Here is a 22,785-nt window from a genome sequence, read left to right as displayed (position 1 = left end):
ATGTAAATTTAAGGTAGGCTAATGTTTTTTCAGACTGCTGTTGTGCGTGTGTGCAGGTAAGTGCAAATAGAAACCTTGTGTTAAAATTTTCTTAGAGCTGCACTGATTGCTTGCATATTTTTGGTAATAGAAATAGTTGAATATTGTGTGCATCAAAGCTGATGCAGTACGTATCATGACATGCAGTATGCTAACTACAAGTCTGTTACAGTTGTTGTGTCTTTCAGCTTATCCCAGTTATAGGGGTCACCACAGAGGAACTCCGGTCCGCTAATGTTTGGTAGTGGATTTTTACGTGCCGAGTTACCAGCCCTGACGCACAACCTTCAACGAAGGCACTCCCATTCACGCATGCCTCCATACAGAAGACGTTCTAGCTGAGAATCGAACGCGACAACGTCTTGCTGTGAGGTGACAACGCTACCGCAGCACCACTACCGCTGTTACAGTACAGAATGAAAAGGACACACCCATCAATCTGCAGCCCTCATTATAGTTTAATCTGTGAATGCCAACAACTAAGTAACAGACTTAATATTTATCATCTTATTAGCTTAGTAAATTGCTAATTTTAGCAGTTCATCTTGAAGTAGTGGTTGTGTAATTTTAGAGTTTTCTTTTTAGAATATGTAGAGTTGCATGAATTAGAATGGCAGATACAGTAGAATTATTTTAACTTCAGAGAGGAGCATGATAAACTCTTTATGTACATGTCATTTGAAATATTGTCCATACAAGTTCTTTAAATCTGCATTTAAAGACTTATACAAATTCAGAAACTCATTTTTTATGTAGTGTCACTTTTTCTTCTGTAGGTTTAGACAGAAGAAAACTTATTAATTTGGCTTATCTGTTGGGAAGTGACTACACTGAAGGAATCCCAGGTGTAGGGTTTGTGACAGCTATGGAAATCCTGAATGAGTTTCCGGGACATGGCATGGAACCGCTCTTAAAACTAAAGTATGTTTTTCTTTGTTGTAATAGCAATTAACAAGTAGTATTAAGTACGTTTGAATACCTTAAGTGCCAAGAATGCTTTTGTAAACTGGATGATTTAAAAACTACTTCCACATTATTCATGGTATATTTTATAAAGCATTGTATACTTTTTAGAAATATTTGCTTCTTAGTACAAATCACAGCTGGTTCTTGTCCCTAGGTTAATCATTCTGACATGTACTATATGAAGACATATGCATTGCATCACTGAAGTTATGAATAACCCAGGAACTAGGGTAACATTGAACTGGGTATTGTTACAGTATGAGTGCTTTTTAAGCTGAATGCCTGCAGTACCACCATACAACTTTAGTAGAGGAAAAGTGAGTAGCTAAATGTACAAAGCATGGGCTGTTTCTAATCTCTGTCTGTTTACATAGCTGGCCTTTATGTACTTAGGTGACCAGTTCATGCCCACCCCTCCATCACCCTCATCCTCCTGTTCTGCACTATTTCTGCCTTCCTTCCATGACTAGTACTACACTGGTGAAGAAACTGTTACAGAACTCCAGTACCCATCTTCCTCAGTCTGTCCTACCCTTTGTTTTCCACCCAGAACCATTCATTTAAGTCTGGAGATTCCAACTTTTTCCATATCAAGGCACTATTAAAAATGATGATATCAACCACGAAGACACAAAGTTCCTCCAAAAGGTTTAATAACAACAAGGCACATACACATTAAACCAACACTGACCTAGGTTTCGTCCTGTGGACTTCTTCAGAGTGTTGGTAACCATAGCATTTTATACTAAACATCAGTGATTTAATTAATTGAATAATTGCACCAAGCTGTTACAATGCTGTTTGGAAAAATACAACAAATAGAAATACCATATTTTTACTTTTTACCTATAACAACACACCTACAATATTAAACACATAAATAATTAACCACCATTTAAAAATATATATATATTGTTTTTGACAATTGATGTGGTCAACCTTTTTAGTGTTATACCACACGACATTAGTCTAGAATGGATGGAAGAGCAGTTAATAGTTACTGGGGTGTATGAGCAAGATCATATAAATCTCTATGTAAGGTTAATGGAAATAGTGTTAAAAAATAATTTTATATTTTTTGAAGGCTATAGGTTTCGTCAAAAAACTACATCATAATCGTTGGTTTGGTTATCTGGTTCGTTTATTGTACAATTTTCCATGGAGGACGAAGATTCACCTATTAACATCAAAGTGTTATTACAGCAAGTGCACCAGCAGCTTCGTGAGCATACTGTGTTAATACAAGGACTTTCAAGTAAAATCAGTTCTACTAACGGTACGTGTTCCAATTTCAGTTTGGGGTTACCCTTAACCCAACCAACACCTGTGTTGGCGACGGCTGAACATGCAGAAGTGTCGGATGCCGATAGTAATGGTTCCGTCCCTAGACCATCAGTTGAACTTTCTAACTCTACCAGTTCCATTGTGGCTAATAACCGGAACAGATGGATGACAAGTTGTTTTAATTTTGGTAATGATAAAAACTTGCCGCAGGTGGGGACACGAGTTCAGCAAAAATCATTGACTGAGCTAATGAAAGAATTTGAAATGAAATTGTTTAAGTTAGAGACTACAATTAGAAAATGGTTATCTAGAGCGTAACATTCAACTGCGGCTTGTCCCAAAAGGTTTACGGGTTTGGCGGTACCCGAATGGCTGTGAAAACAATGTAGAAATGATTAAAGAACTTCACGCTATTTTTGATACCACAGGGGTACAAATTATGGAGGTTATGGTTAAACACAATAACCTCCGTATTGAGGGACTGTTAAACATGCTTGATGAAATTCATGAGAAAATCACGCATGATTTACTATTTGACCAATATTTCACCAACTATGTAAATGTGGTGAAAGATATAGACAAGAACTGTGAAATTTTATATAATAAAAAGTTTGATAAATTGCAGCGGGATATTTCAGCATATCGAAATAGTAAAGTGTATCCATTGGCAACCAAGATTACTACTCGTAATAACATGACAGAGAAAATAACCAATCAGGATGAAGAAGTATATGATGGGGCGGTGACGGAAACAGCAGCAGGTTCTTATAGTGCCGCCGTACGGGGTGCAGACCCTTTAGTAGAAGCTCCGAGGAGGTCGGAAAGGATAAGGCAGCAAGGTCCTTTTCAAGGAAACGACAGATTTCGATCGGGTCTACAACCAAGGATGGACTATCACTGGAAAAATCAGGAAGGAGAGTGGCAGAAAACCACAAGAAGGTAAATAAAAGAATTTTTTGGATACACGATTCATCTGTGTGCGATGAAGACTGTTACATATGTTTGAACAGTGGAGCTAAAACGCAGATGGGGCATGCAATTTTGAGTTGCTCCATTACTCCTATCAGACTTGACTCAGCAGCTCTAGATATTGAATTAAGTGTGTTTAAGGACGTTAGGTGCAATGATTTAAATGAAGTTAGTTTGTACACTGGAACTATTTGTGACAATTTTCTAATGGAAAGTGTATGTATTTATGAATCTTTACTGGAAGATAGTGGCAGTGCCGACTTAATAGAAGCGGCGACCACATTTAATGATGTTTGTGAAGGTATGTTAAGCAATGTAGCTACATTTGATGCAAATATTAATCGCCGTAGTAAACGGGAAGTAATATGTAACCTGGATGATGGGGAAACACTGGATGAAGTACATCTCGACAATGACGATAATATTTTAATGCAGATGAGTGTACATAATGTTATGGGTGAGTTCAATGAAGTACATTTGGACTCAGTCAGTACGGGTACATTTAACAATGAAGGGCAGTGTGTAGATAATGATACAAACATTGTAGGTAGGAAAGGTGGTACCCCCACTCTTTGGGTTAATGAAGAAAATGATTTAACACAGATTAATCAGCAAGACGGTGAGGCCTACCCTTTTCATAGGGAACAAGTGAATGAATGTATTGCCCCTTTGTCGAATCCTATAATAGTGTTTAATAGTACAAAAGATTTTAAGTTGTTTAATTACTCATGTACAGAATTTAATACACATCATGCAGACATTTTATCAAAAGGGTTTAATTTTGTACCTTGTAGAAGAGGAAATGTAGCTGATACACTTAGAGACTTGAAGTTATTTACACGCAAATTAAATTTGTTGGCCTATTTTGGTTTTAAAAAGGGTGAAGAGCATATAGTTAAAACTACTAACTTGCACAAACCTAGCTATTTCAACCCACCTTACAATAATATGGTACACATTTTTGAAAACTTGTGTGAACAAGACATCAGACAATTATATAAGGATGACAACGTAGTATATCAGAGTAATTTAAAACAGGAACATATTGATGGTATTCAATTTATATGTAGTAATAAAAATATACGTGTAATGAAGCCTGATAAGGGAAACGGAGCTGTAATAATGGATAAGGTGGATTATGACAATGAAATGTTAACTATGTTGTCGGATGACAACTATGTGGAAGTAAGTATTAATGAGGTCAACTTAGCTTACAAAGGTATTGATTTATCTCTTGAAGACATGTTATTTCAAGGGCAGATCAATGAGGAAGAATTTTTCTATATGACAAATAAATACCCTGTGGTCAGTGGGATCTTTGGTATTCCAAAGATCCACAAAGGTCTTAATAATGTTCGTTTTAGACCAATTGTCGATGGCAAGAGGAGTAAAGTGTCATTTATAAGTCAATATTTGGATTCAAAACTGAAAAATGGTTTAAATAGTTTTCCTTACATAACCAAAGACTCATGGCACTTTTTGGATAAGATCAGAAATTATGGAGCACATGATGACATCATGTTTTTGACAATTGATGTGGTCAACCTTTTTAGTGTTATACCACACGACATTGGTCTAGAATGGATGGAAGAGCAGTTAATAGTTACTGGGGTGTATGAGCAAGATCATATAAATCTCTATGTAAGGTTAATGGAAATAGTGTTAAAAAATAATTTTATATTTTTTGAAGGCTATAGGTTTCGTCAAAAAACTGGTGTGGCAATGGGGGCAGCATGTGCCCCCATATATGCCAACTACATCATGGCATATTGGGAAAACAACTTAGTTTTCAATAGTGAATTTAAGTCATATATTAAATTATACACCCGTTTTTTGGATGACATTTTTATTATATGGCAGGGAGATAAAAACATCCTTGAGAGATTTATTGTTTATATTAACCAAACAGTATGGTTTTAAAATTTTCCCATGAAGTCAGTAAGGAGGAAATCAATTATTTAGATGTAAGCTTAACTTACAATAAAAACAACAATCATATATCATCCAAAATTTTCAGGAAATCCACATTTTCAAACTCATACTTGCATTACGACAGCTGGCACCCGGAGCATCAGAAAAAATCGATTGTTAAAGGACAATTTATTAGGGCAGCACGTATGGTTAGTGATGATGTCGAGTTTGTAAGGGAAGTAGATTTCATGATAAAATTATTTACTAATAGGGGTTATCCTATATCCTTATGTGAGGACCTAAGGAATGAAATACAGACCAAAAGGAGAAATGGACAGATTCAGTCTATACTTAAAAGTTCACACCCAATATTCAGTAATAATATTAATAATCAATTGAAGTATGATTTACGGGATGAATACATGTTTGTTTGTGGTCACGTTTAATGCGGACACTGATGCTATTATTAATATTATTGAGAAAAATTGGAGATCATTCACTAGGTTAAGGGAATTTCAGGGTTATACATTATGTAAACCCAAGTTCATTTTTCGTAAGGATAGAGCCTTGAAACAAATTTTTGAGAGAGGCAATACACACTCGGACACTAATACCAACAAAATTAGAGGTAACAGCAAGTGTGGTAGGTGTACTACATGTCCTTATATTATGAAAACAGGAAGTAAAATAATAGTTAACAATACATTCATTAGGATTAGGGGTAGGTTTAATTGTCATTCAACTAACGTAGTTTATTTAGCTAAATGCGAATTTTGCATGGCATTCTATGTGGGCAAGACATGTAGAAAATTTAGGGATAGAATTAAGGAACACGTCTTGGACATTCAACATCAAAAACCCACCAATGCCTTAGCACGATATATTATATAAAGATCATAAATTTTCTTTTTGTATATTAGAACAGTTAGTTCAGGATCCACAGGGTAGGTTAACTGAACATCACCTTGATGTTTGTGAGCTCAAGTGGCAGATGATATTAAATGCACATTTTCTTCCAGGGCTTAATGAATTTATAACCATTAAACCATATCTTAGGCTGCAAAACATATTGGGTTAATATTATGTAGTTTAATTAGTTGTATAAATTTATAATGTTTGGTTTCATCATAACATTATAGCTGGTTATGTAGAATTATACAACTCTACAAGTGGACAGTTTTAACATATCAATAGTTACATTTAGTTTTTTAATATTATCACAGACAATCATTTATATGTACATATGTATTTTAAAATACCTTTTGTATTACTTATATATATATATTCATTAACATATATATATATTTTTAAATGGTGGTTAATTATTTATGTGTTTAATGTTGTAGGTGTGTTGTTATAGGTAAAAAGTAAAAATATGGTATTTCTATTTGTTGTATTTTTCCAAACAGCATTGTAACAGCTTGGTGCAATTATTCAATTAATTAAATCACTGATGTTTAGTATAAAATGCTATGGTTACCAACACTCTGAAGAAGTCCACAGGACGAAACCTAGGTCAGTGTTGGTTTAATGTGTATGTGCCTTGTTGTTATTAAACCTTTTGGAGGAACTTCGTGTCTTCGTGGTTGATATCATAATCGTTGGTTTGGTTATCTGGTTCGTTTACTATTAAAAATGATGATTGGAAGTGGCAGCCATGCATTATTACATCTTACTGAATATCTTGATGGTAAGTGCAACAGAAAAATAGCACTTTGTTATGTGACGGTATCAGTATGAACTGGTGCATCTAAAAATTATACTTGAAACAATACAGACTAGTGCCAGCAAGTCTTTCATCACGAAACATAGTTCTATGTGCATATCCAGCAATCACTTTAATAACATTTTATGTTATTTAGTAGCTTTTAAAACCAACATATCCACTCATATCTCCCTCCTTTATACCCTCTGAGTTAGGCCAGGATATTTGCTAGGAAAAGCTGAGTGATCTTGCGGGAGACATTTGTGCTTAGCTGATGGAAGTATTTGAATTGTGTGAGAAAATCAGTAGATCCCAGATACGTTGAGGTTTCAAATGCAGTGTGATGATGAAAATTAGAAGAAAAGGTATACTATAAGCACACCCCCAACAGACACACAGACACACACACACACACACACTTTCCCTTAGATTCTTTCAAATATACTAATACTGCACCCTAGGACATAAGCAAGCTCTAGAGGCTGCAAAGATCAGTTAATGAAAGTTCAGTACATGCAGACTCAGCAACATGTTTAACAAAATATTTCAGTACTTTGTGCATGTGTAGCAAATTTACTGTTGTGCATTCTCCTCAGTCATAGCTGTGTAAAGAAATTGCATAACAAGTAGAATACAAGACAGGGAGTAAAAAAATCCTTCATCTGGCAGCAACAACTGTTGTTACCATGCAGCCAGCTGTGTGACACAACATTTGAAATGCATATTAAGCATAGTGACTCCAGATATGGAGGCCCCGTGAAACTGTAACCTAGAGTGTACTTTTTACTTGGCCTTCTTACTATGTTAAGAATAAGCACTTCCTACAGAGGATAAGTGTAGTAAAGAGAGGGGTGGAAAAAAAAAAGAATCCTAGGAGGTTCTTAATTTTCTGTTCATAACTCCACGTGTTCTCCAGGTTGATTATTAAGTACAGTACCTCTGAAGTTGATTGACATTTAAAACTTTATAATGTCATATTTACTTAATTGCTTAACAGTGTTCTTAAGAGTGTTATTATTCCCCTTTCAGAACTGCTCTTCATCCCACATGCATAATCACTAATTCAGTAGGTACTTAACTGGTCTTCAGTTTCCATTTAGAGGAGCTGCAGACAATCAAATACAGCAAAACTCTTTCATGTACCAGCTTAATAATATGAAACCTCTCCAACCAGCAGTATTGCAAAGGCAGCATGCCTTATGTATGGTATAAAGTTAATCTTAACTCTGACAAACCTGTATTTTCATTGCTGTATTTATCAAAAATGGATATGTGTTAGTATGGCATCTACCCAAACTAAAAGAGGGGAAAAAACTGTTGTAATTAGCTTAATAAAAGTTTATCTGACACCAAGGGCATTCTCCATAATAATGCAGCTGTATCTCTGATAACTTTTGAAATACTGCTTTTTTACACATTGACATGTTGTACACAAGTTTAACCTCTAATCTAAGTAATTTGTATGTAAATTTGAGGTCAGACACAAGTGAATCAATTCACAGCCTGGAAAGAAAGATGGTAGCAGTACAAATATTTTTATGTCTACTTCATAGCTTCATCCTGAGTATGGTGCTACAGCACCCAGGTTGAAAACAACTATGTCAAGGATCCTGCAAAACCTGATTATGTACCTTCTTTCCTTTCTGTCTCCAGGCTGTGCATGGCAGATGCCTAGTACACCTTTACAACATCACACTTGTGACTTGCCTTGCAGATATAACTTCCACTACAGCAACTTCTGTATTTTTCCATAGATGTTAGCTATCTTTCCTCCTATTTCAACATCCTAAGGCCTTCTTTCATCCCCAACAGCTTAAGTGTCAGTTTTCTAGGAGGTTGGTAAGAAGATCTTGCTGAAGTGGATGCAGGTTATGTTGACTAGATTCCTACTCCTCAAATCTGTTGTGACCCAGTCACTGTACTAGATAGGGCTGAACTAGTTAGGTCAGCATTCGGTGAATCCATGCTTCTTGAATGTGCCAGCTGTGGTAAGGCAAGTTGAGCAGGATCAGGATAGACCCTCAGTAATGGAAGTTACACAAAAGGTCTCCCAGGGATTAATTCAGATGTGGAGAGAACCTCCAGTAGATCTGTTTGCCTCTTTTCAAACAGAAACTTGACCCAATTCTGTCCCAGGACTCCTTATAGGTAGACTGAGGCAAGATATGCTTTTCCATCATTTCAGTTGATATACAGGGCCATTGTCAAAATTCAGTGGGGCTCTTCAGAGTTCACTGTGGTATCTCCCTTCAGGTTCAGGCAGTTCTCCCTTCAGGTTCAGGCAGTAGTGGATCTCCCTTCTCATGGAATTGCCAAGAGCAGTTGCCAGAAACTTCTTCATAGACTAGATCTACTCACACATGACCAGGTGTGTAAGATATGCACATTCTCAAGCAACTTCAGGTACCTCTTTCATGTGGACATGCAGTACGTACCAAAGAAGGCAAGACAACCTGCTACTAGGAAGTTGTATATCAACAAGTGGAATAGATGTTGTTGTTGTCGTCTATGTAATAACCAGGGTCCCATTAGAGCTTATATACCACCAGTTCTGAAATGTTTGTGTGAGTTGCTCTCTGGCCTCTCTTATTCCTCTGTGAAGGAACATCTTGCAGTCATTTCAGCATATTTGCACACATATCTTCCTTTTTCTTCTCTGTTTTTAATAAAACAGTTTCTGAAAGGAGTTTTATACCAGATACCTTCTTTAAAACAGGTCTCTCCTCCTTGGAATTTTAGATGTTCTTCATCTCACATTGCTGCAGTCCTTACACTTGGGTAGTCCGCTGTCCTCGGTCGGCCCGAATATCAAAGTATTAGCCTGACGTCGGTCAAGGCGCATAAGACTGACATCAGGACGTCAGGGTACATATGCGCATGACCGACGTCATATCCTTAGTCTTTTTTGCCGCATGGTCCGATGCAGAAGCAGCGTTGCAAGTGCCGTTCGGCGTTCTGAAATTTTTCGAAGTCGGAGTTTCAGACCGAGTCAAAGTTGGCTAAGTACCCGTTGGGAATATTTTGTTTTTCTTGCCTCAGTGGTTTACCGGATGTCAGAAAAAGTGAATAACTGTATTTCTTGTGGGAAGCAGATACCGCATAGAGATTATCATACTTTGTGTATTCCTTGTTTGGGGCCTGAGCACGACGTTGTTGGGTGTCGCTTTTGTGCTAGGTTCAATAAGCGCACTATTAAGCGAAGGTTAGATTGTGCTAGGTTGGTCTTCGGGAAGCGGTGCAATTATAAGATGCCGTCGGATGCTCCGACGCCCGCTTCTTCGAAGAAGTGCAAAGACAAAGCAGCTAAACCCAGGCAGGAAGAGTCGTCCGTACCGGACGCCGGTTCTTTAGAGGCGTCAGTGGAACCGGTGGTTCCACCGGAGACTTCTCTGGAGTCCCAGGGAGAGACTTTGATTTTGCAGGATGTGGCCTCTCAGGAGGCAGGTCAGGCTGAAGGAGCTTCTCAGGTTACTGTACTCCCCTCCCTTCCTAGGGTGGTTAGGCCCTCTCCTTCTGTTTCTAAGGCTTCTCCCAGAGGCAGGCCAGGTTTAGCTTCTGTTGGTGTCACCCCTGGTTCTTCAGGATCTGTGCCCAAGAAGCACATGCTTAAAATGGCAGAAGATTTAATTACTTTGATTAGAGGTTCTTTGCCCCCCCCTGATAAGAGGCCTAGGGTGGAACCAGAGTTGGGGAGTTTTGAGCAGGCTTCAGATGTTTCAGAGTCTTGACTGAAGACTTGCAGGAGTACTCTCCTTATTCTGATTCTGATGCAGATGATTCGACTCCTTCTGCTTCTCCTCCAGAGGATTTTTCTTTTCAGAGACTCTTCATTCCATGAGGGAACATTTTAAGTGGGAAGGTCAGGACTTCTCTGATTCCAGGAAAAGGCTTAGGAATTTTGCTTTTACCCCAGCATAGGCCTTTGGCTATACCACCTGTTCTGGATGTTGTGGAAGATGTGTTTGCAGAGGCTTCACTTAATCCTGATTCTTTGCCTCCTGCTCCTGTTAAACCGGATAGGTATTACAGGGTGCCTGAAGCTCATAAATATCTTTATAAGAGTCCTAGGGCGGACCCAGAAACTGTTAGTCAGGGACCTAAGGGTGTCAAGGCCTCTGTTGTAAAAATCCGGTTCCTCCAGATAAAGAGGCCAGAGCTTTGGATAGATGGGGAAAGAAAGTCTATACTTCTTCCACCTTAGCTATGAGGGCTTTGAATTGCCAGTTTCACATGTTGAAATATCAAAACTATCTTCTTTCTCAATTGAAGTCTAAGGTAGATGCTCTGGCGGAAGGCATTGAGTGTAAAGAATTACAAGATTTGGTACATGTCTCTGAACAGGTGGGTAAGCATTCTTTACAATGTGGTTTTGATGCTGTACAGGCCTCGTCTAGGGTGGCTGCCACTGGGTCAGTTCTTCGCAGGCACGCCTGGCTGAGGGATCAGAATTTATCTGACCATGTTAAGACAAGGATTTTGGATGCTCCTTTACAGTCTGATGTGTTGTTTGGTTCACCTGTGGAGTCAGTCTTGAAGAAAATGGAAGACAAGGCTAAGTCTATGCAGGCTGTTAAAGATTTTTTGCAAGTCCAGCCTCCGAAGTTTAGTAGGAATTGGCCTGCTAAGGGGTGGACGTACCCTTCTTATGATTCACAGTCTAGGGGTAGATCTAGATGTGGTAGGGGCAGAGCTCAGAGCTCCTTCAGACCTAGAACAGGGAGTTCTCCTGCACAATCTTCGGGTGAGGGCAGGGGCCAGTCCTTTCTTAAACAGGCCCAATGACCTACCCTTTCAGCTGCCAGATCCTTCTTGCCTGGCAGCACCTTTGGGAGGAAGGTTGGCACTCTTCAAGGAAAACTGGAGTTTGATTACCCAAGACAGATGGGTATTGGATATCATACACCAAGGTTACAGGTTTTATTTCCATACCTTGCCTCCTTTCAAAGGCATGCCGGACGTTCCTCCTCAGCAAAGACTAGAGGCTCACAAACAAATTTCTCTGCTGCTCCAAATAGGGGCCATACAACCGGTCCCTCTGCCAGAAGTGGGCCTAGGATTTTATTCTCGCCTGTTCCTAGTACCAAAGAAGGGGAACACGTGGAGACCAATTTTGGATTTATCTATCCTCAACACTTATCTGGACATTCCCAAGTTCAAAATGTTGACGTTACAACAGCTTTTACCTCTGCTGGGCAAAGATCACTGGATGGTGACTCTGGATCTCAAGGAGGCTTACCTTCATGTTCCTATCAGGCTAAGTTGCAGGAAGTATCTGCGTTTTCGGGCTGGGACTTCTCATTATCAGTTCTCTGCATTGCCCTTTGGCTTATCTACTGCGCCCAGAGTGTTCACGAAGGTTCTGGCTCCAGTGATAGCTTTCTTCAGGCTAAGAGGAATACAGATCTATCCTTATTTGGACGATTGCCTGATTCTGGCTCAAGGAAAGGACGAACTTCTTCATCATTTACACTATGTGATAGCAGTGCTAAGATGCCTGGGGTATTCTGTGAGCGAAATAAAGTCCAGTCTAGTACCCTCTCAGGACATGTGCTTTCTGGGTGTGAGACTGAATACAGCATCCCAGATGGCCTTTTTGACCCCGGACAAACAAAAGAATCTTTCTCTTTACTTCCATCAATTGTCTCATCAGTCCAGGCTGACTGCAAGGACAGTCCTTCAAGCCTTGGGGTTCATGGCATCTTGTATTCTGGTGCTTCCCAATGCCAAACTGCATATGAGGAAGCTACAATGGTATCTCAAAATGTATGGACACAGCACTGCCAAGATATGGACACTGTCATTCAGATAATACCTTGCATTCAAAAGGAATTTTTGTGGTGGGCTCAGGAATGTCACCTAAACAAGGGACTCTCTGTGACCCGGCCAGAGGCGAGTCAGATTCTAACGACAGATGCCTCAGACAAAGCTTGGGGAGCTCATCTAAATGGAAAGTGGATACAAGACACATGGCCTGCCAGACTTCTACATCTACATATCAACTTGAAGGAGATGTTAGCAGTCCAATTTGCATTAATAGCTTTCAAGGATTTACTTCTTCCAGGGCAGGTGTTGGTTCTAACAGACAACACAACTGTCATGTGGTACATCAACAAGCAAGGGGGAACACATTCTTATCCTCTATGCAGACAAGCAATGATTTTGTGGGAGACTGCTCTCAGTTTACAGCTAACTCTTCAGGCAAGGTTTCTGCCGGAGCACAGAACTCCTTAGCAGATGTGTTGAGCAGACAAATTATGGATCCCCACGAGTGGAAATTGGATCCTCATGTATTTCAGAAATTGACAGTGTTATGGGGAACTCCAGACATAGATCTGTTCGCTTCTCCACTAAACTACCAGCTGCCAAAGTTTTGCACAAAAAGGTTTCATCCCACAGCTTGGAAAGTGGATGCTCTTTCATTCAATTGGAGCAATCTTCATGTGTATGCCTTTCCACCTCTGCCTCTCCTCCCAAAGGTACTTCTGAAGGTCAGACAGGACAAGCCAAAGATGATTTTAATAGCTCCAGATTGGCCTCGGCAGCACTGGTACCCACTACTGAGAAGTCTGGTACGGGAGCCTCCATGGCCTTTACCTTCGATTCCACACCTGCTGTCTCAGGAGAACAGTCATTTACTCAATGTCAAACTTCACTCTCTTCACCTGACAGCCTGGCATATTCTGTTTTAAACGCTGGAGGGTCTCAGCTTCCACAGCAAGTTTTGAATGTTATTTTGGAGGCCAGAAGGCCTAGTACAAGGAAAGTGTACGCAGATAAATGGAAGAGATTTTTATTTTGGAGTGCAGCAAAGGCATTTGATGTTTCTAAGCCTAATTTAAGTGTGGCTCTTCAATATCTTACTGAGTTACTGGACAAGGGTTTGTCCTTCTCTTCTATTAAGGTTCATGCTGCAGCAATTTCTGCTCACTATGACTGTGACCCACCATTGTTTTCTCATCCTTTGTTTAAGCAATTCCTTAGAGGGGCAAAGAATATAAGACCCCCACGGAGAGCTCCTACTCCTGCTTGGGATCTCAATTTTGTGTTGGAGAAACTTACTCTACAACCTTTTGAGCCTGCAGCTACTGCTGAGTTGAAATATTTATCATGGAAGACTGCTTTTTTGTTGGCCATTACCTCTGCGAGAAGGGTTTCTGAATTACAGGCCCTTATGGCGGTTGAGCCTTTCTTAATTTTCCATAAGGATAGGGTATCTTTGCGTACTAATCATTCCTTTATGCCTAAAGTGGTTTCTAGTGTGGCTTTAAACCAAACTATTCATTTGCCTACTTTTTATGCAAACCCCCAAAATAAAGGGGAAAAGATTTTGCACACTTTGGATATACACAGGCAGTTGCGATATTATTTGAGCAGAACTAAAGGGTTCAGGCAGTCTCAGCAGTTATTTGTTTCATTTGCTTTGGGTTCTCAGGGCAAGCCTGTGTCAAAACAAACTATTTCTAAGTGGATTGGGTTTTGTATTGCTTTCTGTTATTCCCATCATGGTAAGGAGATTCCAGCTGGGATTAGGCCTCATTCCACTAGGGCTACTGCCACTTCTACAGCTTTTTTAAGGGGGGTGGCTAAAGATATTTTGGAGGCAGCTACTTGGAGTTCAGTGCATACTTTCTCAAAGCATTACCACCTTCCACTTTACTCTAAATCTAGGGCTGGTTTTGCCACTGCAATTTTACAGGGCATTTTGGCAGCTCCTACTGCTTTATAGTTTTGCCATCCTCCCTTACCTCTGCTTTGGGATTCTACCCAAGTGTAAGGACTGCAGCAATGTGAGATGAAGAACATAGTACAGTTTTGTACCTACCATAAATGTAGATGTTCGAAGATCCACATTGCTGCAGTCCAATTTACCCTCCCTCCTTCCCCTCTGTAGTTAGAGGCGGTTGTGGGGTTTGGGTTTTACATATTGTGGATATTGTATATATTGTACATATGATTAGTACTAGGGTGGTTGGTTGTTTTTTGCTGTCTTTTGGTTTTGACCTTTCCTTTTAGGGTCTTCTGACATCTGGGGCAAGAAAAGACTGAGGATATGACGTCGGTCATGCGCATATGTACCCTGACGTCCTGATGTCAGTCTTATGCGCCTTGACCGACGTCAGCCTAATACTTTGATATTCGGGCCGACCGAGGACAGCGGACTACCCAAGTGTAAGGACTGCAGCAATGTGGATCTTCGAACATCTACATTTATGGTAGGTACAAAACTGTACTTTTTGTGCTGGAAAAGTTAACTATGTTACCATTTGAACCTGCTGATCAGGCATATTTATGGTTCATTATATGGAAAACTGTACTCCTCACTGCTCTGGCATTTATAAGAAAAAAATTGCACTTTATTCAGTTGCTTTTACTGTATTTGTTTTATTTTCCTACGTTATTTTGTTGTTGCTGCTTGTTAAAAGTTTCAGTTGGATTTATTCTGCTGCATTTATTACTGCTTGTTAGTAGCCTGATTAAATTGTAACTGTTATTCTAAGCCTCATAGTTTTGGTTTAAACACTTGGGCTTCAGGCCAATTGTTTTACATTAAGAAGGTTTATAGTCTACACTCTTGTGGCAGGAGCGATAGCTTACATCCTTCAAAATTGGAAATTGCTGTTTGAAGGCTTAGTGTGTCTGTTATTCTAAATGTGTCTTACTTCTGGTTGAATCGTTTCATCTTCAGGCCAGTTATTTTACATTAAGAAGGTTTGCGGTCTTTCAAAATTGGAAATTGCTGTTTGAAGGCTTAGTGTGTCTGTTATTCTAAATGTGTCTTACTTCTGGCTGAATCGTTTCATCTTCAGGCCAGTTATTTTACATTAAGAAGGTTTGCGGTCTAGCATTTTTGGGAGGAGAGGGTAACTTCTGGCCTTCTGAGCTGGGAATTGTGTTGGTTGAAGGCTTATTGTGCCTGCTTATTTGAATTGTTTTTTTTTTTTTTTTTCTTAACTTAGTGAACTTTGTTGCTGTAGCATAGACTAGATTCAGACCTACTGAATCTAGCTGTGTATGAATAACTTTAGCACTAAACCAGGCCATCTTTTGTTGGAGAGGGTTCCCATGCACCCTAGTGGCAGGAGTGTGCAGTTAGAACTCATCTGATTGAAGATTGCTGGAACAAGGATTAGTTTTGAGCTTTTTTATTGATTAATTTGTTTCAATCTGTTTCCTCTCGTTTGCTGCATAAGCAAATCTAAGCCATTTGCTGATCTCTGCAAAACGTAAGTAGAATTTTTCACTGTATATTGCACTTTTGAACTGCATTTTTACCATATCACTCGTTATTTGAACTTTTTTCCTGAAATTGTTGCACTTTGCTGTAGCACATTCTAGATTCAGACCTGTTGAATCTAGTTCTGTTTGTATAACTTGAGTACTAAACCAGGCCATCTTTTGTTGGAGAGGGTTCCCCTGCACCCTAGTGGCAGAAGTGTGCAGTTAGAACTCTTATGATTTATGGTTGCTAGAACAGGGTCAGTTTGAGCTTTCTTATTGTTTAATTTGTTTATATCATTTTGTGCTTGTTTGCTGCATAAGCATTGTGTTTGCCCATCATGCACGGCCATGCAGAGGTGGACACCATTGATGGTTATAGATGCAAACACTTCTGCCTGCAAATTTTTCATTAGTACTCTCCTGGTGCTCCATCGGACGGTTCTCATGATTGTCCCTCACTAACAGGTGATACATTCAGCGAAGCTCCTGAGGTACCAACACAGAATCCTGTCCACTAGCCCTTCATATTTTTTGTCCACCTCTGCTGTCATCTACTTTATCTGGTCCTTTCTGTCCTCTTTCTGTTTTCTGACCACGTCAACTTACCTAGCACAATGGACAGTTTGCCACAGTTTCTCCAGCCAGCAAGGTTGACATAGACATCCTGAGGCAATTGAGTAATTGCCTCATGTATACTGACAACACACTTCTAGTCCACACAAATTCATTATGTGAGAGATGCATATATATCAAGAACCTAGAATCCAGGCTGTCTCGCTCAACAGTCAGTTCATCTGATACTAAGCAGGTTGTCAGCATGTACACCTCGCCTCCTGCACCTACCAAACCAACAAGACATAAACCTACATATGCAGAGGTCCTTACAAGAAGCTTACCTGAACATCAGAGACCTCACAAACACAAGCATGTGACATATAATACATCCTCTGCAGAACATAGTGCACATATGTCACACACCAGTGAAGCCCCTAAGGCATAACTGAAAAGCAAACATCTTAGTCATAGGCGACTCAATTTTGAGACACACAGATGTCCCTCTCACAAGGCTGAATAAGGAAAAGGTCACAGTCAGCTGTCTGTCAGGTACCAGGATCCACCACGTCACGCATGCACTCAAGTCTCTCAACAACAGGCACTGTTATGTCTCCGTCATAGTCCATGTTAGTATGACCGACTTGAGATGTACTTCACTGGACTATATGAAGAGAGATATGACTGAGCTCTCTGATTATGTGTGTCATGCAGGTATGTCCCTAGCCTTAAGCAGTATTTTACCTTTGCGTAGGATGATACCTCAATACAAACAAAAAATGATTGACTTCAACAACTGGTTTAGTTTCTAGTGTCATTCATAGGGGATCCAGTATCTTTCAGTCTGGGATGACATGGTCAACAGACCTCAGTGCTTTGCCAGAAATGATCTTCTTCTGTCAGCCCTGGGAGTTTGGTTACTGGCTAAGGCTCTTGCCATCCCCATAGTGCCTTTTGTAGGCAATGTTACAAGAACAAAATTGTCAATGTAAAAATACCCTCTAAAAACAACATCAAGGTTATGCTGTGTAAATGCTAGGAATCTAAACCAGAAACTGCACTCACTGGAAACCGTCCTCACCCTGGAAGATGCTGACATTTGTGCAGTCACTGAGACCTGGTTTAAGGCTGTGGAGAACACCCTAGCTATACCAGGTTACATTTCCTTCCACACATTCAGACCACAGACTGAAGGAGTTGGTGTATCAATATTCATTAAAGGTAAATACACTTCTAGATTCATTAAACAGCACAATTCTGTTGAATTACTTCTGGTGCAATTGACTGTAGATAAGACCAGTTGGACCCCCTCCATGAATAAGGATATCCACTCAGCCTACTTGGACCTACTTGAGTCAGTCAAGATACAGCCAAACACACCGGTTTTCGATAACTTTAATTACCCGTTGATAGACTGAGTAAGTTGTACTTGTTCTGGCTCATTTGCCCAAAGGTTCCTGGACATTGTTGATTCCAGTGCCCTGGACCAGCTGGTTGACACACCCACAGGAGGCTCAAACATCTTAGACCTGGTGCTCACCAACCTGAGGGACCACTACACCACCCTCATTGTGTGGCCATCCCTGGTGAGATCTGAGCACAAATTAATATCGCTAGAAGTAACTATAACACAAGACTCCCCCAGCAACAACTAGACTAAAAACATTCTCCAAGGCCAATTACAACCACTTAAGTGATGGCATAAATAGCTTCATACCCCCTCCCCCCACTGATGGAACAGACATTTATGCTGAGATATACACGAATGCTTTATACAAGCACCTGTACAACTGTATTGAGTTTGCCATCCCTGATAGAACCAAAGCAAAATATTCAAGGAAAAACAAACCTACCTAGCGGACAATTGCCATTAATAAACTATACAATAGGAGAAAGAAGTTGCTGTCTAAGACTAGGAAGGAACGTTCTCAAAACTGGAAACCACCCCCTCCTCAATGTAAGTAAACAAATAAGACTCCTAGTGAAGTCCTCCAAAGCTAACTATGAATCCAAATTAACTTCCCTAACTAAGGACAAGCACAAGGTGTTCTTTAGTTACATCCGTAACCTCAAAGGTAAGGCCCAGATTTGCACTGAACTCATAGTTAATGGTACTACATATATAGAACATGTGGATATAGTAAACCTGCTGGCTGACAGATTAATTGAAAACTCCACTCCCTTGTCCCCACCACATATATCCCAAAGCATCCTTAACACCTGTCCCCCACCTAGTATCCCCAAGGAGCAGATCTTAAATGGCCTATCCAAGGCCAAAAACACAGCCTCTAAGGGATCATACAACATCCCGAGCTGTGTTCTGCATGAGTTAAAACAGGAATTAGCATCACCATTAGGCACACTTTTCAATCACAGCCTAAGCACTGGCTTCACCCCAACAGAATGGAAAATGGCTACTGTTATCCCTTTGCACAAAGGGGGTGCATCCATGGACCCCGGGAACTATAGACCCATTAGCCTGACCAGCCTTATCTGCAAGGCCATGGAACGAATCATCATGGACTTTATTAACACTCAACCCCACTCGGTTTGGCTTTGTCAAGGGGAGATTATTCCTGTTAAACCTGGTGGTCTTCTTCGAGACCATCTCCAAAGCCCTAGATGAGGGCAAATCTGTGCATCCTGCCCACCTAGACTTAGCCAAGACCTTTACACAATCCTCCACTTCAGGCATCATTGATAAACTCACCCAGCTGGGTATAAACCCATATATTGTCAGGTGGGTTGCAAACTGGCTTACTGATAGAACTCATACGGTCAAAATAGGGGACTCCACATCCTCCAGCACACCCATAACCAGTGGTGTTCCACAGGGATCAGTTCTTGGACCCCTACTGTTCAGAATCTACTTTTCCGAAGTACATCCTAACACTAAAGGACCATGGCCGACAAAATTTGCTGATGACTGCAAACTGGGAGCAATCATTGAAACCCCTAGTGATGTCAACATCCTGCATGAAGGTCTTATACAAACTAATGACTGGTGCCAAAGTCATGGTCTTAAACTTAATCCAAAAAAATGGGTTATCATCTCCTTTGGCAAAGTTGATGTTCCTGCAAGCTACCACATCAGTACCAATACCTTAAGCACAGTCACTCAGGTTGACAGCAACCTTAACTTCGATCACCATAGTGGTAAGAAGGGCATTTTATATTGCTCATCTCAAGTAAAGGCATTGCCTCCAGAAAAAAGAGGTTATAACCCCCCTGTACTCTTCCCTCATCAGGCCAATAATAGTGTAAAATGCTCCCTTTCCAAACACCTGCAGCAATTAGAAAGATCACAAAGGTTCCTTATAACGAAAGTTCAGGGTCTTCAAGATCTGACTTATGTGGACAGATTGAAATCATTGTCACTGTACTTTGTGTCATACAGACTGCTCAGAGGCAACCTGTGCCTTGCATATAGATCAATCTCTGACCCAGCTTTAATGGAAATGCTGCACATATGCAAGTCAAATGGCATACAAGTCACTTTCTCAAAGTATCTTAACCTGGTGTGTGATATCAACGGAACTTGCTGGAGAGACGGATTTGTTTCACAGAGGTTGCCCCACTTTTGGAACAAGCTTCCTGTTCATGTTAAAGCCCCTCTTTCACCCTATTTAAGCATCATTTTGCCAATTGGATGAGTAACCAGAAATTCACCCTGAGAATTTCACCAGTTTCCTTCTTGGGCAGGGGCAATAGGTGCTGATTTTGGTGTCCGCTTGAACCAGACACCCTTGGGAACATGGGTTAAACTTGGTTAGGCTTGTAAGGGCCCTCGGGCCATTAGCCTAGTAATGCCCTGTGATCCTAAGAGTATCTGAGTTGCAGGCATGGTGGGTGAGCCCTAGCTGTTTTTTCTTATGGGTAGTGTTACATTCCCTCATTTATGTCAAAGTAGTTTCAGAATTTACTTTAAATCAAGCCATCACTTTCCCAGTTTTCTATCTAGGTCCTTAGAACCAGGAAGAAAGGATTCTACATACTCTGGATATGCAATAGCAGCTGAGATACTGTCTTGACAGAACTGGGTCCTGTAGAAAAGTGGAGTAGATGTTTATTTCTTACTTTTTCTAGGTGTTGTCCTCAGTTATTTCTACCCAATTCCACTACAGTCTTGTGTTTTTGTCTATTTATTCAGTTCTCTCCTACTCCTTAGAAATCCTGCTCTACCTCTTCCTGCTCCTTTTCACCTTACACATACAGTGGCTATAAAAAGTTTACACACCACTGTTAAAATGCCAGGTTTTTCCGATATAAAAAAATGAGACCACGGTAAATCATTTCAAATCTTTTCCCACCTTTAATGTGACCTATGACCTGTACAATTCAGTTGAAAAACAACAAAATCTGTTAGGGGAAAAAATATAAAAAATAAAAAAACGTACAATATGCTGGTTGCATAAGTGTGCACACCCTTAAACTAATACTTTGTTGTATGTGCACACCCAACTAATACTTTGTTGAAGCACATTTTGATTTAATTACAGCATTCAGTCTTCTTGGGTACACACCTGCCATCGCTTAGAAAGACTCTGATTAACCCCAAATAAAGTTCAGTTGTCCTAGTAAGATTTTCCTGACATTTACTCAGTTGCCTGCTACAGCAAAAGCCATGGTTTGCAGACAGCTTGCAAAGCATCAAAGGGATGTTCTTCGTGTTTCACTGTTGCTGTCATCACATTTGGATTATCTGCTTGCAGTAGCCCTCAGTCGGCCTGATTATCAAATTCTTGGGTCCTGTGTCGGTTGCTGTCACACCTTCCATGACGTCAGGTAGTCAGGGGTATAAAGCATGCAGCCGACGCCATTACATCAGTCTTTCTTGTTGTGCGGTGCCCGAAGGAGAAACAGTTCGCAAGTACCGGTCGGCCGACTCCTGAAATTTTCGTTTTCGAGCTTCAGATCCGAAGTCTTCAACTAAGCTAAGTACCCCGTTGGGGATCCTTTTTCTTGCTCTAAACCAATGTCAGTAAAAGTTAACAATTGTATTTCCTGTGGAAAGCAAATACCTCATAAAGATTTTCATTCGTACTGCATTCCTTGCTTAGGCCCAGACCACGACTTACCTCGCTGTCTGTTTATGTGCCTTATTCAAACCTCTTACTATTTGTCGTCGGTTCATTTACGCATCCAAATATTTTGGTACTCAGTTCAATTATCCAGAAATGGCTTCGGTAAGCCACCCGACTACCGACATTCCGAAAAAATGCAAAGGTAAAGACAGAAACAGACCGCATAGGTCCAAAGCTGCTGACGACGCTTCTCCTAAGCTATTCACCAGTTCGCCTGTACTCAGTGAGGTGCTTTCGTAGCCCCTGATACCCACTACTTCAGATTCGCAGGCCTCTACTGAGACCCATTCGGAGTCCAGTATGCCGCAAGATGTTTCTTCGACTGTGGAACCTGTGGATATCTTTACCTTGGATAGGTCCGGAGCCACTGTGCAGGCACTGGCTTCTGAGGGTGTATTCAGGCCTACTAACTTGCATATTAAACCAACGCCATCTTCTTCTTCAAGGCCTAAAACTAGAGCTATGCCTAGAAAACTGACGCCCAGACTGCATGGTCAGGCCCCTGTGCCTAAAAAGCAAATGATAAGAATGGCTGAAGACCTTATTGCTGTAATCAGGGGAAGCCACCCTTCCCCCTCTAAGAGACCTAGGACTGATTTTCCTTCTGATTCTGCTGATCAGGATTCTGAAATTTCTGTTTTCTCTGATGACCAGGATTTGCCCTTATCCACCTATGAGGATTCTGATGCAGAGGACTAAATTCCTTCTGCTTCCCCTCCAGAGGATTTCTCTTTTGGTGAAACCTTGCATACTCTTACGGAGCATTTCCACTGGGAAAGCCAGGATTACTCTGACTCCAAAAAGAGGCTTAGAGAATTCTTACTCCTGCCTCAACACATGCCTTTAGCTATCCCTCCTGTACTGGACATTGTAGATGATGCCTTCTCTGAATCTAGCCTGGCCCCTGACACTTTACCTCCTGCTCCCAGAAAACATGATAGGTATTACAGGGTACCTGACCCTCACAAGTTCCTCTTTAAAAATCCTACTGCAGATCCTGCGACCATGTCACAGGGACCCAAGGGCATTAATGCTTCTACTGCCAAAAATCCGACC

At 40.5% G+C, this 22,785-nt stretch overlaps 1 protein-coding gene across 1 annotated transcript in view; it reads left to right on the top strand.

The window, feature by feature from the left end:
- Nucleotides 1-22,785, top strand: part of LOC122801730 (DNA excision repair protein ERCC-5-like) — a 941,093-nt gene that overhangs the window by 645,430 nt on the left and 272,878 nt on the right. The window contains exon 13 of the mRNA XM_044071253.1: nt 816-960. Within this exon, the coding sequence (XP_043927188.1) occupies nt 816-960 (145 nt within the window). The remainder of the gene's footprint in view (nt 1-815; nt 961-22,785) is intronic.

This window comes from Protopterus annectens, chromosome 5.part0 (assembly GCF_019279795.1).
Source record: "Protopterus annectens isolate FY-2018-M chromosome 5.part0, PAN1.0, whole genome shotgun sequence".
In the NCBI taxonomy this organism is placed as follows: Eukaryota; Metazoa; Chordata; order Ceratodontiformes; family Protopteridae; genus Protopterus; species Protopterus annectens.
Note: the sequence above shows the minus strand (reverse complement) of the source record. Positions and strands in the feature narration are given on the sequence as shown.